The 15,698-nt window shown below is 44.9% G+C and overlaps 1 protein-coding gene across 1 annotated transcript; it reads left to right on the top strand.

The window, feature by feature from the left end:
- The first annotated feature begins 2,297 nt into the window (after window positions 1–2,297).
- Window positions 2,298–13,995, top strand: LOC115657669 (coagulation factor IX-like). Its single transcript, XM_030575750.1, has 7 exons — window positions 2,298–2,486; window positions 4,212–4,236; window positions 4,417–4,530; window positions 6,158–6,292; window positions 6,974–7,743; window positions 11,500–11,617; window positions 13,418–13,995. Exons 1-7 carry the CDS (start codon window positions 2,298–2,300, stop codon window positions 13,993–13,995), a joined length of 1,929 nt encoding a protein of 642 aa, XP_030431610.1.
- Window positions 13,996–15,698: the final 1,703 nt, after the last annotated feature.

The following is a 15,698-nucleotide window of genomic DNA, read 5'->3' as shown; positions in this document are numbered from 1 at the left end:
AAGTCATTCAGTGTCTTTCTATGGACTTGGCTCAGGCTCTTTATCCTCTGCAGCTTTCCTGGGTTGTGTCAGTCTGCACACTTTGCCTTGTGAACGGAGAATTTGGCTTCCTATTACAATGTGCATTGTCAGAGAGAATACAAATGAATGAATACAGATGAATAAGACTAACAAAACCTAGTTTTTCTCTGCATTGCCTCCCCCTCTTTCCCTTGAGTCCATTTTCCCTCTCTCTCTGGCTGTTTCTCACTATGTGTTGCTCTCTGCTTGTTTTTGTCCAGGATCTGTCTACTTCATTCTCCTTTTCTCCCAGCAGGTGACCATCTGTAAACCAGAGGATTCTGCATGATCACAAAAATGGCTAGAGGTTCCTTACTTGTGACATTTCTCTTACTAATATGTTCCATCTACAGCAGCTGGTCAGTTTCATTTTCAGGTAGGAACTTCTGACCTACATTTTAACTTCACTTTCTCACACTGAGAGCCTGCATTTAAAATTACACTGCACCCATTTTCTGAGCACAGCACCTGGAAGGTTCAGCTCGTGAGAGGCACTTCCTGAAATGCACAGGAGAAAAATGAGACTTCATTAATAGTCATTAATGAACTCACCATATCGGGGCTTCCTACTTGAGGCCCAGTAACCTCCTTGTGATGCTGGACTTATAGGATCCAATGAGTTATGCACAGAGGGCCACATTCTCAGACTTGGGTGACCAAAGTGAGGCACCTAAATCTGTGTTTTAGGAACCTGTGGTGATTTAATACTACTACTCTGCTGTTCTGTAGTGCTTTTCCTACATAGCCCACAAGGCGCTTCACAAAGGCAGGTATCATTAACCCTGTTTTGTAGAGCTGTAATGAGAAATGAAGTGACCTGCCAAAACACACAGGTCAGATGGGAACGGAACTCAGGTCTCCTGACTCTCAGCCCAGTACACTATCCCCTGGACTCCACAGTGCCTCCTAACAAAGGAGCCAATCCTGCAACTGGAATGGCAAAGGAAACAAAAAGCCATATGCATCTGATTGATATCAGCATTTAAGTGCTTCACATTATATTTAAGTGGCTCACTTCAGGCAGCCTGGTTGAAAATTTAGCCCAGAGACTCCCAACTGAGACAAGTTTTGGACAGCTCCTCCTGACTCAGTGAGCGGGAAGTTCCCTCTCACCCATCCAGTGAAGCTGCTGATTACGATTCCTATGGTTTTGGGGGGTTTCTTTTAAGATGAGCTAATAATAACAATCTAATTTCTTTCATTGGGTTCCAGGATCCCAGAACTAGTAATTTACTGACTCAGGAATTGCATTATTGTCTCATATAGCAGAGGTGCAGTGATACAATTGTTTAACTATAGGAGACTAAAAACTGCTTAACAACCTCTGATATTGGTCCCCCATTTGTCCAGGGCCACTGTTCAACAGGACAGTGACAACAGTCCCTGTGAAATGCAGATATGCCAAACCAAACATCTGACATGCAATTGACAGTCTCTACAGAATGTTTTAGCCAAAATGGGAAGAGAGTGATGTCACTGCCCAAGCAAAGGATAGGTGGGGAACTTTTCACAATGCTGCATGAAGCCAAGTGGTAGCAGGTTTCTTTTAAGGTATTATCTATAGGCACTGATGTTCTCACAAAGGTGATTGTAAGCAATAGCTAAGCAGGTGGAGGTGACATATTGTAGATTTTCCTCCACTGCTATGTTCTATCAGAAGCTTTTTATTTTTTTTTTGTCCCAAGTTGCTTTACACTGGAAGAAATGTTCTGCCAAAAAGCATTATAACGGGAGAAGATGGGTATGCTTTATTGATATATATTCAGGGTGTTCTCTTTCATTTCCACTGAGTTTTTCTTGTCCAGGATTTTGGCTTCATCTCTGAGGTGACACAGCAGAGAGACTGAACGTTCTGTTTTTATATTTTGGACATATATTTAGATAAGTTTTATTTATTTCATTTGGACACAGTAAGTCCTTGATTAACTGAGACCTGCCTAACACTATGCCTGGCCATTAGCACAAATAAATGAACTTTAACCCAACCTCATGAATTTTGAGGCTGGCTCCTTTTAAATGAAGTATTCTTTTAATCCACTGAAATACTATCCAACTGCTCACCACCTAGAGGAATACTGACTCTTTGTTGGAGCATAGACAAACTGAATGAAGTTGTCCTTACGTCTGTTTTGATTTTTTTTAAATTATCTTCTCCACTGCGTTATTTAGCCAAGTTAAAACATAAATTACTAATTTCTGTCCTAAAGATGAAGCTTTGGCTTCCTGTGACAGCAATAATGGTCAGATCCAATTTTGTTTTCATAGTGTTTATGAGAAAAGAAGCAGCACACCAGGTGCTGAAGATCCGTAAACGCGCTAACAGGTTCCTGGAGGAAATTCACCCAGGGAACTTGGAGAGAGAATGCACTGAGGAAACATGCTCCTTCGAGGAGGCAAAGGAGATTTTCCAATCGCAGGAGAAAACGGTGAGGCATTTCACTTCAGAAAAAGCAGCAAGCAAAAGCTGATCAGCTGGGATTGTTCTCACCCAGGATTTTCATTGATATGATTAGGGCTCCGTGTTTGTCACGGAAGTCACAGAGGTCATGTATTCTGTGATTTCCACGACCTCCGTGACTTCTGCAGTGGCCAGTGTGATTGACCGGAGAGCTGTGCAAGCAGCTGGGTCTGGGGCCAGCTGCTCAGGTGGGCCTGGGGACAGCCACACCAGCCACTGCTGGAGTGGCTCCACAGTCAGTCACTTGGGCGGCCCCCAGCCAGATGCCAGCAGCAGCACAGAAGTAAGGATGGCACGGTATGGTATTGCCACCCTTATTTCTGCGCTACAGCCTGCAGAGCTGGGCCCTCAGTCAGCAGCCGCCACTCTCCGGCTGCCCAGCTCTGAAAGCAGCAGCGCAGAAGTAAGGGTGGCAATACCATGACCCCTGCTAAAATAACCTTGTGACCCCCTGCAACTCCTTTTTGGGTCAGGACTTCCAATTTGAGAAATGCTGGTCTCCCCTGTGAAATCTGTGTAGTACAGGGTAAAAGCACACAAAAGACCAGATTTCACATTGGGAAATCAGATTTCACGGACCATGACGTTTTTCATGGCTGTGAATTTGGTAGGGCCCTACATACGATAAACCACAAGGCCAAAGGCCACCAGAATGCTAATGGTAGAAAAAATTATAATTTGATCATTATTATTAACTAATTTCAAAAATGTAATTAAGCATAAAACAAACAACCCAGAAAATATGTAACCTTAACAAAAGAGCACAGACAGGCTATGATGTCCTATTCCCCCATTTCTAAGGAATAGGAGTTTTTACTCAGGTTTCTGATGAATTGCAAAGCATCAAATAAGGTGCCAAGAAAGCTGGTTGAAGGCTACTGAAGCATGCCATGAAGGAAATCAAGATTTTCAAAGGCAACGGGTGATTTTTTGGATGTCCCACTTGAGACATGTTGAAGGGTCATTCTCAGTGGGTGGATGTGGAGCACTGTCAGGACATTGAGTCCCTTTAAAGTGCCTGAGGTTGGGACCCAAAACTACTAATCAACTATGAAAAACATGGCCAATGTCAATACTGTCCTTGCAGATTCTGGAATCCCACCAGTTTACTTCAGATGCAGGGGATTGGGGAGCCCTCACCACCCCAGATGTAGGAAACAATATAAAGGAGGTATAGGATCTGTCAAGACCAGAGATGGGCAAGCTTAGCACTCAACAAAGAGAAGTAGAATTATCTACAACCACTGATTGTGTGGTTACCTGTTAAACTCTTTAATAGAACCTTATTTGAGAGCCCCAGGTGATCAATTAAGAGGCTAGAAGATCAGAAGTTTCGGTCTCTGAACACAGGAATTAGGACGCTTGGCTACTGGCAAGTTAAAAAAGGAAAATCTTTGGGGAAATCCTTATGCCGTTCCATGTTGTATTTTCCAAAGCAAAAGCAAGAAAAATCATCTGTCACTCACTACCTGGTTCGCTACTAGTTTAACCAGTTAACTGTCACTTTGTCCCAGTGGTTAACTGGCTAGCGAAAGAGGCACTCTCAGCAGCTAAGGGTGAACCCACAGCCACAATATAGATTAGTTAAGGAAAAATGCTACAGGGACCATTATCTCCTATTTCCTATAGTCAGTAGATAATGTGTCTTGCCCTATTAACTAATGTTTTCCCCTCTCGTGATTATTTCTTGCAGATGGAGTTTTGGTTTGTTTACAAAGGTAGGAGCAGGGGAGATTTTTTTATCTGTTTCTTATGCTGTTGTTGGTTGCCACGAGGCAGTGTGGAGAGAAGACCCAAACAGAATGCATGTCACCTTCTTCGTGCCAGGCCTTTGTTAAGTCACGGAACTGTATGTGATGCGACAAGGTAGCACAATGTGCGTCTCTTCTTCCAAACAGATTTAAATCCCTGCAAAGAAAATCCCTGTAAGAACGGTGGCGTCTGCAAACTGAAACACTATGATTATTTCTGTATCTGTCCCCCACTGTTTGGAGGAAAGCAGTGTGAAATAGGTGAGTGTGGAAATGCACAAAGGCATTCTCTTGAAGAAAGGATAAAGGGTGAAATTCACCCTAGTCACTTGGGCTGGCTATCTGAGCAGGGCTGAATTTCACCTATAAAGAAGACATTATTATTAACGCCATTGGTCTGATTGAGACACAGCTCCTCCGGTGCCCTAATACCACAGAAACATATGCTGTGATCACAGAGCTGCATGGACTGGGGCTCCATTATCTTAGTAATCAGCTTCATCAAATGTATCAGACACGCTAGCCAACACTCAGTGTACAGTACAAACATGGAGGAAAACATATGTGCTAAGTTCATGTTTCATGAACCATTCTAGAACAAAATGGTGGCACTATTGCCTTTTTTTAAAAAAAACTTGATTCTTTCCCCTGTGAAACACCATCTACAGTCTGCAAGAAAGAACACAGCAGGAAATTACTGTCCAGAATAACTAGAAGTGGGAACTAAGAAAAATGACAAGTGACTCTTTGTCCACCATGATCTCCCAGTGAAGTTTCATTCACTTATATTTGCCAAATGCATCTCATTAGAGCAACGTTGCTATTATTTATTATCTTTTAATGTGCACCAATATGTTCAGCACCTCCCAGAAACAAGTGAAGGCATCTTCCCTACCCCTAGGCACTTACAGACTAGCCGCAGAAGGGAGCTAGATAGTACTGTAAGCTCTTCAGGGCAGGGCCGGATAAACTCGCCTCGGGCTATTAGATTATGTGGGGCTGCTGGGGTTTTGGAGTGAGGCAGTGGGTTCAGGACTGGGGAGGGGATTCGGGTGAGGGAGGGGTGCAGCTCCAGCTGGGGCAGGTGGGCTCTGGGGTGGGGCCAAGGATGGGAAAGGATTGGGATGAAGGAGGGGGTGTAGGGTGCAGGCTCTGGCCGGGAGGCGCTTACTTTGGGCGGCTCCTGGTCGGCAGTGCAGCAGGGCTAAGGCAGTATCCCTGCCTGCCCTGACTCTGCATTGCTCTGCTCCCTGAGGTGTCCAGCATGTCCGGTCCCTAGGCAGAGGGTCCAGGCCACTCTGCGCCAATGGAAGCTGTGGAGCCAGTGCTGGGGGCAGCACGCAGAGATTCCCTGAATGCCCTTCGCCTAGGGGCCACAGGGGCACCTTGGTGAGCTGGTGCTTGCAGCTTCAGCCCTGGGGGAATGCACCGAGGCCCCGGAGACTTGCTGTGGGCCAGTTGAAAAGAAACAGCAGGCCACATCTGTCCCGCAGGCCTGAGGTGCCCCCCTTAGCCTGAGGCTCTGGGCTGCAGCCCCTAAAGCCCCTGCATTAATCCAGCCCTGCCTCTCACTCTGTCAGGATAACACCTGGCACAATAGGGCCCCAATCCTCTTGCAGTATCTAGATGTTACTGTAATGCAAATAATAAATGAGCAAGGGGAGGGAAAGGATTAAGACAGCATGTGTCAAAGTCACACAAATCTTGGCCATTCAGTTAAATTGTGGGATGTGGTTTTACCTCTGTCCTCCAAAGCAGTAGATCAAATAGCCCAGAGATGTATTTCTTCTCTGCCATTGGCTGAGACGCTGCTGCTGCTGAGACGCTGATGTGCTACTGGGCCCTTTCCTAACAAAAAGCAAAACGATTCAATGTCTTTCCCCTGCAGAGAAGTTTGAATGCTGGTACAAGAATGGCGGCTGCTGGCAGTATTGCCAAGACACTGCACACTCCCTTCGTGTGGTGTGCTCCTGTGCGGAGGGTTATGCCCTGGGTGATGACAGGAAGAGGTGCACACAATCAGGTAATAGCTCCAGGACTCTGGGTTACTTAGAGCGAAGAGCAGGACAGGTTGACATCCACTGCCCTTCCCTCTTCATTGGGTTGCCCACTTGCCCTTGGACTGTCATATGCACCAATGAATCTATGGGAAAAACTGGTTGCTGTGATGTAGAATTGAAGTATACTCATTTACCAATGGAAACACCAGCAAGCCTGGAAAATCTGGCTTTTTCTCCACTGTGTTTATTCCACTCCCTTTACTGAAGGCAAACTCTGATCTCGAAGCCCAAATATCCCTCTAGGACTTTCAGGCTCTGCCAACATTATCTCAGCAGAGAGGAATTCCTGGGCAAAGGAAAAGGAGATTACTCTACACTGTGCTATGTAGTGCAGGGAGTACACCGCTGACTCGATGACCAGACAGGGAGCTTGGGGAGATACCAGACACAGCCGCTCACAGTACAATGAGTAAAAGCACTTGGCATGAGTAATGGGGTTCCTAGAGCCTAGGAACCAGTGGAAGCAATGTGTTTGATCTATCAGGAGTTGATACCCATTGTATGTCTCTTCACTTGCATTTGAATGATGGGAAGGATTAATGGGCGGTCAATGGTTCATCTTCAGACAGCTGAAGAGGAGCAGAATTAGTTTAGGGATCAAAACTTTACACTTAAACCCAAAGGCTGTTTTTCTTATTTTTCAGCTCAGTTTCCCTGTGGGCTGATTAAAAGATCCATGCGTGCTTTGGAGGAAGTTGCCCCTGGGATCAATGGGATGGCAGAGGGGGGAGCCCCCAGGCTCAATGGGAAGGTGAAGAGGGGTGCCCCCGGGCTCAATGAGTTGGTGGAGGGGGGCACCTCTGGGCCCAATGAGTCGGTGGAGGGGGGCACTCCTGGGCTTAACTGGATGGCAGAGGGGGGCACCACCCCTGGGCTCAATGGGTCAGCAGAGGGTGGTACCCCCAGGCTCAATGGGTCGGCAGAGGGGGGCACCCCAAAACTCAATGAATCAGGGGAGGGGGAGACCCCCAGGCTCAATGGGTTGGCAGAGGGTGGCATCCCCAGGCTCAATGGGTCGGAAGAGGGTGGCACCACCAGGCTCAATGAGTCAGCAGAGGGGGGCATCCCCAGGCTCAATGGGTTGGCAGAGTGGGGCACCCCCAAGCTCAATGAGTCAGCAGAGGGGGAGACCCCCAGGCTCAATGGGTCAGCAGAGGGAGGCGCCCCTGGGCTTAGTGGGATGACAGAGGGGGGCACCCCCGGGCTCAATGGGTCGGTGGAGGGGGGCACCCCTGAACTCAATACTTCGGCAGAGGGGCAGAATGTGCACGACGGTCTCAATCAGACCGAAGCTGAAGGAAACCTGACAGATGAAGATCTACACAGCTGGACAAACGTCTACCAAACTGCAGAGCATGATGATACCAGGATCGTTGGGGGATCTTTCTGCCATCGTGGCCATTGTCCCTGGCAGGTAACATTTCTTTTGCATATTGAGTCATGAACACGGCATCTCCTTCCCTTATCACTGCTCACTCTGTGCCACAGCCAGGACCTCATTGGGGTGTTGCCAAGTATCCCTGTTCAGGGCCACACAGAACCACGTAGCTCCTCAGTGTATCTCTGAAGCTTCTTTTTCGGTGGCCCACACTGTAGTTACAGTAACTCCTCACTTAACGTAGTTATGTTCCTGAAACATGCAACTTTAAGTGAAATGATGTTAAGTGAATCCAATATCCCCATAAGAATTAATCTAAAGGGGTTGGGGGGTAAGTTGCAGGGAAATTTTTTTTGCCAGATAAAAGACATTATATACATATACAATATAAGTTTTAAACAATTTTAAACAAACAGTTTAATATTGTACACAGCAATGAATGATTGTGAAGCTTGGTTGAGGTGGTGCAGTAAGAGGGTGGAATATTTCCCAGGGAATGCCTTGCTGCTAAATGATGAACTAGCACTCAGCTGAGCCCTCAAGGGTTAATACGCTGTTGTTAAAGTAGCCTCACACCCTACAAGGCAGCATGGATTGAGGCAGGAGGGAGGAAACAATAGATGCAGGTCAGTAGCTGCAAACACTTCCCTGCAAAAACTGAACATGATGATGAGCCTATCATACTACCCAGCTGGGGCACACCACTCCCTCCTCCTGACAGCACATGCACAGATGCTGACTTTCCAAAGCACTGGGGGGGGGGGGTGCATACATGAGTGAGAGAGTGAGATGTGCATTGCCCCTTTAAGTACAGTGACCCCATTTCAAGTACGTTGCCCTTTTAAGCAGATCAGCTAGTTCTGACTGGAAGAACCAGTTTCCAGTAAGCTCCCTCCGTTCTGTCCTCGAGTTCTGTCCCCCTCCTCCACGTTGTGGAGTGGGGGGCAGGAGCAGGGGACATCCTGATATCAGCAAACCTCTTTCCCTCCCCCAGCAAGCAGGAAGCTCCCAGGAGCAGTTCCAAGGCAGAGGGCAGGGCAGGGCAGGAGCAGCACAGTAGTGGGGGGAGGACCATCTGAACTGCTGCTGGGCAGCTGCCAAGCCACATACCTTACAGGGAATTTAGGGGAGCTGATGGGGGGAGGCTGCCAGCCCCTTTGTTCTAATCCCCACAAGGAGGGGCTGCTTTTCCAGATACTCCTGCAAGCAGTGGACAAAGCAGCTGCCAAACGACATTAGAAGGGAGCATTGCACAACTTTAAATGAGCCTGTTCCCTAATAGATCAGCCACGTAACAACGTTAACCAGGACAACGTTAAGTGAGGAGTTACTGTACCTCATTCATTGGTGTACATGGGATCCTAAATATAGTCCATCTTATAGCTCCTCTTCTTGCAGCACAGCCAACCAGTCATCATCAGTCTCCAACATGTCCTTCACCTTAGTTTACTTACTTACCCAATGGTCAGTGGCAAATATTTTCATGAATCACTGTTCAGATTTTAACTTCTGCATCATCTGCTTGGTATGTGGCTGTGTTTCTGCTCCATGCATCCTGCCTGATAGGATCATGGTTTCGAATACCGTCTCTCCTCAGCAGAAAAGGCACTTACTCTTTAGATACTGAGCTTTTCACAGACCTTTATATTCACTCATGATGCTTCTCTTTATTTCATTTTCCTATCTTATAACAGCATGTGGCAGTGAGCCCAGGGAAAAAGACTCCTAAGCCTTTCCTATGCATTGTGATTTTGGCCATATCTGTAATTAAAATGAGTTTGGCCGTCTCCATATTTGTTCTTCATCTGTATTTCTTATTTTACGTGTTTACTGCTTCTAGAACTTTCAGGTGTTTTTGGCAAGGTGACAATGTCATCAGAAGTTCTTCTGGATCCCTTATTATTTTCAGAGCAATAGATTAGTCAAGCGAGTTTCCCGTTGAAGGTGTCTGGCAATACATTACAGATAAGATGAAGCATTTCATTTAGTATTTCCTTGGCTATCTCTCTACCGCCAACCTGATCTGTTCACCCACTTTGTCAAGCTGAAGTACCTCTCGATTAGTTAGGTACATGTGATTTAACATACTTCCTTCTACTCTCATTTAAGGGCTTCTTCCAGCTCCTATTAAAGCCAATAAAAATTGACTTCAGTAGGAGTCTCATATGGGTTAAAGGTTGCCTAACTCTTTTAGGCTCCTTTGAAAATCCCAGCAAACTAAAGTCATATGATGGTTCATTGATCTATGGGTGAAAAGTTACATCTAAATCAATGCGGGAAGTCCAGAAATTTTGTACTCTCTTCATTAGTTGATGGTTAAAGATTTTCTTCTGCTTTTAACACTCGATTGACTGTGCTATAGTTAGTGAACTGCAACATATTTGCCTTCTTGTGAAGGCACATCATTGTTATAGTGGTCTATCTTAACAATATTGTACCTTTGCTTTCTTTTGACCCCTTTGTGAATAATTTCCCTCCCGGGTCTAATACAGAATCCAAGGTAGTGCCATTCCTTGCTTCATTGTTCTTTGCCACTTTTGCGTTCACATTTTACTTTATATTTTAACAGTACAATAACCGAGCGTGAGTCTCGGTTCTTTTACACAGATGTAACTCCAGTGACTTGTGTGACATTACTCCCGTTCCAAAGCACAGTAAAAGAGTTCAGAATCAGGGCTAAAATTTATAAAAATCAAGCTCACAAAAGTCGTGAAATACCAAACATTCAGGTTTAATGCTCATCTATAATCTTGTTCACATTTAGCTATGCCTTGAACGTGTAGTACCGCTTTCTTTTAAAGCTTGTTCTCCTTTTTATTTCTTTACAATACTGTATTTAAAAAGGGCATGAAAGTTTGTTGTTTTTCCCCCAAAAAAAGTCATGTCTTCCCCATTGCCTCTTTAATTTTAACTTTAAAAATATGAGAAATATCGAGTCTGGTTTCCCTTCGCTTTGGTGAAGGACTTATTAGCAATTTCAGAGAATGTGTGTTTTGATCTTTCCCAGCCCTTTTAATTAAAGTGTTTATGGTGTTGATTCTTTAGCAAAGTCAGCACTCCATTCAGGGTAGACAACACCTGAACATCTAATATTAAAAAGAGGGGCCTGGGGAGATATCCGTCCCTCCCCCCTACACACACTTTTACTCTTTACAGCTCACCCTGAAGTCCAATATCATTTTTTCTTGCCCTTTTTTTGGTGTAGTTTGGAGTTCTGGAGACTTGTGAGATGCAGGCTCAGTGGCCCCAATTCCCACTGACTTAAAATTGCAGGTGCTCAAGATCAGTTCCTCTTCATTATTTCTAATACTTCTGTTTCTTGTCTTGGCCCTTAATTTTCGCTCTTCTTGTGCAGCTTCATATACAGCATTTTTTAAACTAGGCACTTTTTGGCAATCATAGTCTCTTGGCGCTGACCTTGCTTACTTTTGTTCTGGCATCTCCCAAAGCTCTGAAGCCAGTACTGGACCTCACATTAGATTTGTTTTCCCTACAAGACTGACATCTCCACTTTGGTTATCGCCTTCTGCTTGAATTTCTGTCTTGGTCTGGTGATTATTCTGCTCTGTTCTTACAATCTTATTACCATTTTCCACATTTACGCTCCTTAGACACATCCACCCTAGTGATATCACACTGATTAATTCTGAACACCTGTGTAGTATTTGGGATTTAGCCCTAATCATTTTCATCCTCTGTATCATAAAATTAGTAGTATTTTCTAGGGAACTACTACAGTACATTTAAATAAGTCCTGTTGAGTGTGTTCTTGCTCTTGTTTTTCCACTGTAGGTGTTTATCCGAAATAGCAGAGGTTATGGTTTCTGTGGAGGGAGTTTAATCAGCAGCCGCTGGGTGGTCACTGCTGCCCACTGCCTTGAGATTGTTAAGCCACATCATGTTACTGTAGGTGAGTGAACTCACAACTGGAAAAGTCTCTACATTCCCAGAGACACTATGGAAGCATGAGTCTGCTCTGAAAAGTGACTAGAAAGGCATTGAGGGTGTTACAGTTCCTTGATTCTTGCTGCTCAGTTTATAAATAGAAAGAATTTTTTTCTAACTCCCAGCCCTGCAAATGCAGGCTCTGCTGTGACCAAGGTAATGGAACCGGCTAGCAGGAATTGAGTTACTTTCAGCTTCAGGTTTCCGCAAATAGCTTACAGGGCAAACCTGTGATTAACAGTCACTGATAACAAAACAAACCTCACTCAGCCCAAGTTTGGCTGTTTGCAGGGTTTCCTGCAGGACCATCTAGTGTGTGCACCTAGGGTGACCAGATGTCCCGATTTTATAGGGACAGTCCCGATTTTTGGGTCTTTTTCTTATATTGGCTCCTATTACCCCCCACCCTGTCCCGATTTTTTCCACTTGCTGTCTGGTCATCCTATGTGCGCCTAGTTCCCTCTGAGCAGAACTTGCTAGTTTCTCTTATCGTCTATCATGGTGAAAGTAACAAGTCACATCTGCCTCACTGAATCAGCAGAAGTTACTTAGCAACTGTATGCAGGATTCTAATTTCCTTTACCAGGCATGGGGGAACTGGATGATGAGGAAGAAAATAGTCTGTAGTTGAGGCACTGGACTCAGACAGGTGAGACTTGGGTTTAATTCCCAGCTTTGCCAAAGACTTCTTGGGCAAGTCACTTAATCCAGTGGTTCTCAAACTGTGGGTCGTGACTGTGTTTTAATGGGGTTGCCAGGGCTGGTTTAGACTTGCTGGGGCCTGGAGCTGAAGCCCTAGGTGGTGGGGCTCAGGTTACAGGTCCCTTGCCTGGGGCTGGAGCCCTTGGGCTTTGGCTTTGTGCCCCTCCCTCCCCCCACCCAGGGTAGAGCAGACTAGGGCAGGATCAGGCTTCAGTTCCCCTTCCTGGGGTCGTGTAGTAATTTTTGTTGTTAAAAGGGGGTCACGGTGCAATGAAGTTTGAGAACCCTTGACTTAATCTATGCTGTGCCTCAATTCTTCCTATATAAAATGAGGATAGTACTTCCCTCCCTTACAACGTGTTATATGGATAAATCCACTACTGGTTGTATTAGGAGTCATGAAGATTCCTAATTAGAAGAACCCTGTATCCCTATGAAGAGTCAAGCCACCATACTAAGGCTAATGAGTTTTTCTTCCCTCTTGAATTGGAGTAATGTTTTCTTGGAGAGGAAACTGGTTGCTCTGAATACCTGCAGCACTGGAAACTTTAATCAGTATCCTCTTCTCTTAATCTGTCTATACACATGTAGATGTAAAATAAGATGTGAAATTTCAAAGGACATGTGACTTTCATTATCTACTTTGAGCAGGCTTGTATCTCCATGCAAATTAACAAACAGTCCAGTGTTCATTCTAATAAACCAGCTAGTTCTAGTTCCAACCAGCTTTGAGCCTGTAGTTAAATTGTGGTGGGTGTTTTAAAATGCATCCAAATTCTTCATGAGCATGGTAATGAGGACCCACTAAACTCTCACACTAAACAATTTCAGATAGTTCCCCCCCCCACCCTCTGCTGTGCATAGCTGTTGTCATGCCAAATTATAAAGTGGTAGCAATGCTGGCTTTAGACTGTAACCTCCATATTTAGGTTCATGGGTGTTGTAACCTATTTTGATTTAATTTGGGAGGTTAAAGCATTAATCTACTACCATAGCTGCTTCCCCCATGAAACTCTTACAGAAGGGATTTAGAATTCTTTAACATCTTTGTTTTCAATTGCAGGAGACTTTGACAAACAGCAGAGGGAAGTGAAAGAACAAAAGATTGAAGTGCAACAGAGCTGGATACATCCACACTACGACTCAGATAACTATAATGGTGACATTGCTTTGCTCTACTTGAGCAGCGATGTTGTATTTAATGAGTATGCACTCTCTATTTGCCTTCCAAATCCTAACCTGGCAACCTTGCTGACTGCAGAAGGGACTAGGGGGATGGTGAGTGGATGGGGTTCCACACATCACAGGGGTCCTGGAACACGCTTCCTCATGAAAGTCAAGCTGCCCATAGTAAGCATGGAAACCTGTAGGCAGTCAACAGCAAAGCTCATTACTGATAACATGTTCTGTGCAGGCTATGCTGCCAATGCCCATGATGCTTGTAAAGGAGACAGTGGAGGCCCCTTTGCTGTCTCTTACCACAATACTTGGTACCTTCTAGGGGTAGTCAGTTGGGGTGAGGGCTGTGCTGAAGAAAGGAAATATGGTGCATATACGCGGGTAGCCAACTATGTACCATGGATAAAGGAGGTTGTTGAAAACCTAGCTGATGCAGGAGGATTTTTACCTTCATTAGAATGAGGGATCATTTCTAAAACATCAGAAATGCTACCAGTAATAAAACTGGAAATTTTAACTTAAAAAAGCATCTTATTCAATATGAAGCTAAATATAGTCTTATTCGGTATTCCTTGTTCTGCTAATAAATGTAATACAGTATTTGCTGCTCCTGAGACTTTTATAATACAAACCACTGCACTAGAAATGTTGAAAGTGGAGGATTTAACAGCTTTAGGGATTGTGTTGTCTTTATGTTGCCGTGGAAGGAAATAACTTTGTTCTCCAGCTATTCCATTCAATGTGAAAGTACATTAACTGTTAAAAGAATCAGGACAGTTCACTATGCTGACAGTGATATACTTGAGTTAATCACTTTATAGTATGATTGTTATCTGCAATGTGGAGGCTTCAGAATTCATCAAGTTGTCTAATGATAAGACTGAGTTGGAGTTTGAGTGAAGGAAACATGTTAATATCATTTGTTAATTTTATGGTAATCAGGAAAATAAGGTGAAAAACTTTAAATATCCATTTTATTCTAAAGAAAGTTGGAACTTAATGTAGCAGCAGCAGTAACATTGAAAGGCATGGACATTTAACCCAGTAAGAAGGGAGAGGAACAAACAGAATATAGTAACTAGTGGGGAACTATTAGAATTCCCAGTAGCAGCAATTATTCAAACTAACAACGTGCAGTAAAGCAGGTTTAAACATCTTACTGCTCATGTGACGTCCGTTGATTTTTCTTGCAAGGCGTTTAGTGCATTTGACTCTAAACTACTATCCAGCAGCTGGGGCAGTAGTTACCTACTATGGGTCAGAAACAGAACATATCATCTAGCCAGTTTTCCCTGTTGGTATTTCCCTTTTACACATTCTAGCAAAAAAAAGGTAAGGGTATGTCTACACTACGAAATTAGGTCGATTTAATACAAGCTGATTTTTAGAAACCGATTTTATACAGTATGTCCACATTAAGCGCATTAAGTCGGCGGTGTGCGTCCTCACTACCATGGCTAGCATCGACTTACAGAGCATTGCACTGTGGTACCTGTCCCACAGTTCCCTCAGTCTCCGCTGTCCATTGAAATTCTGGGTTAAGCGCCCAATGCCTGATGGGGCAAAAACATTGTTGCGGTTGGTTTTGTGTACATGTCGTCAGTCAACCCTCCCTCCATGAAAGCAATGGCAGACAATCATTTTGCACCTTTTTTCCTGGGTTACCCATGTAGCTGCCATACCATGGCAAGCATGGAGCCCGCTCAGCTCACCGTCACTGAACACGTCCTGGGTGCTGCTGGCAGATGCAGTACAGCATGGCTACACAGCAGCAGTTCCTTGCCTTCACGGCAGATGGTGCAGTAGGACTGATAGCCATTGTATGTCTCCTGGGTACTCCTGGCAGACCTTGGTGAGGGCGATCAGGGCGCCTGGACAGATATGGCTATTCTCTGCCTACAGCACCGAATGGGAGCCAGAGACTTCAGGTCATTCAAGTTTCATCTAATGGCGATTTAGTCCTGCCTGGAATATCATGCAAGCTGGGGGCTTCTGCCTCAGGCAGCACTGTGCTGTCGCACCTACCCCTAGCTCCCATGGCCCATGAAGCCTGGACAGTAGTAAGGAGCAGTTAAACTACAGGCTGAGCAAGTGCAGAATGTTGACAGACTCTGCCTCTGGACGTTTAAAAGCGCTCTGGTGATGTTTGCTGACTAGATCAGACC

This window comes from Gopherus evgoodei, chromosome 9 (genome assembly GCF_007399415.2).
Source record: "Gopherus evgoodei ecotype Sinaloan lineage chromosome 9, rGopEvg1_v1.p, whole genome shotgun sequence".
Lineage (NCBI taxonomy): Eukaryota > Metazoa > Chordata > Testudines > Testudinidae > Gopherus > Gopherus evgoodei.
This window is presented reverse-complemented; position numbering and strand designations above follow the sequence as displayed.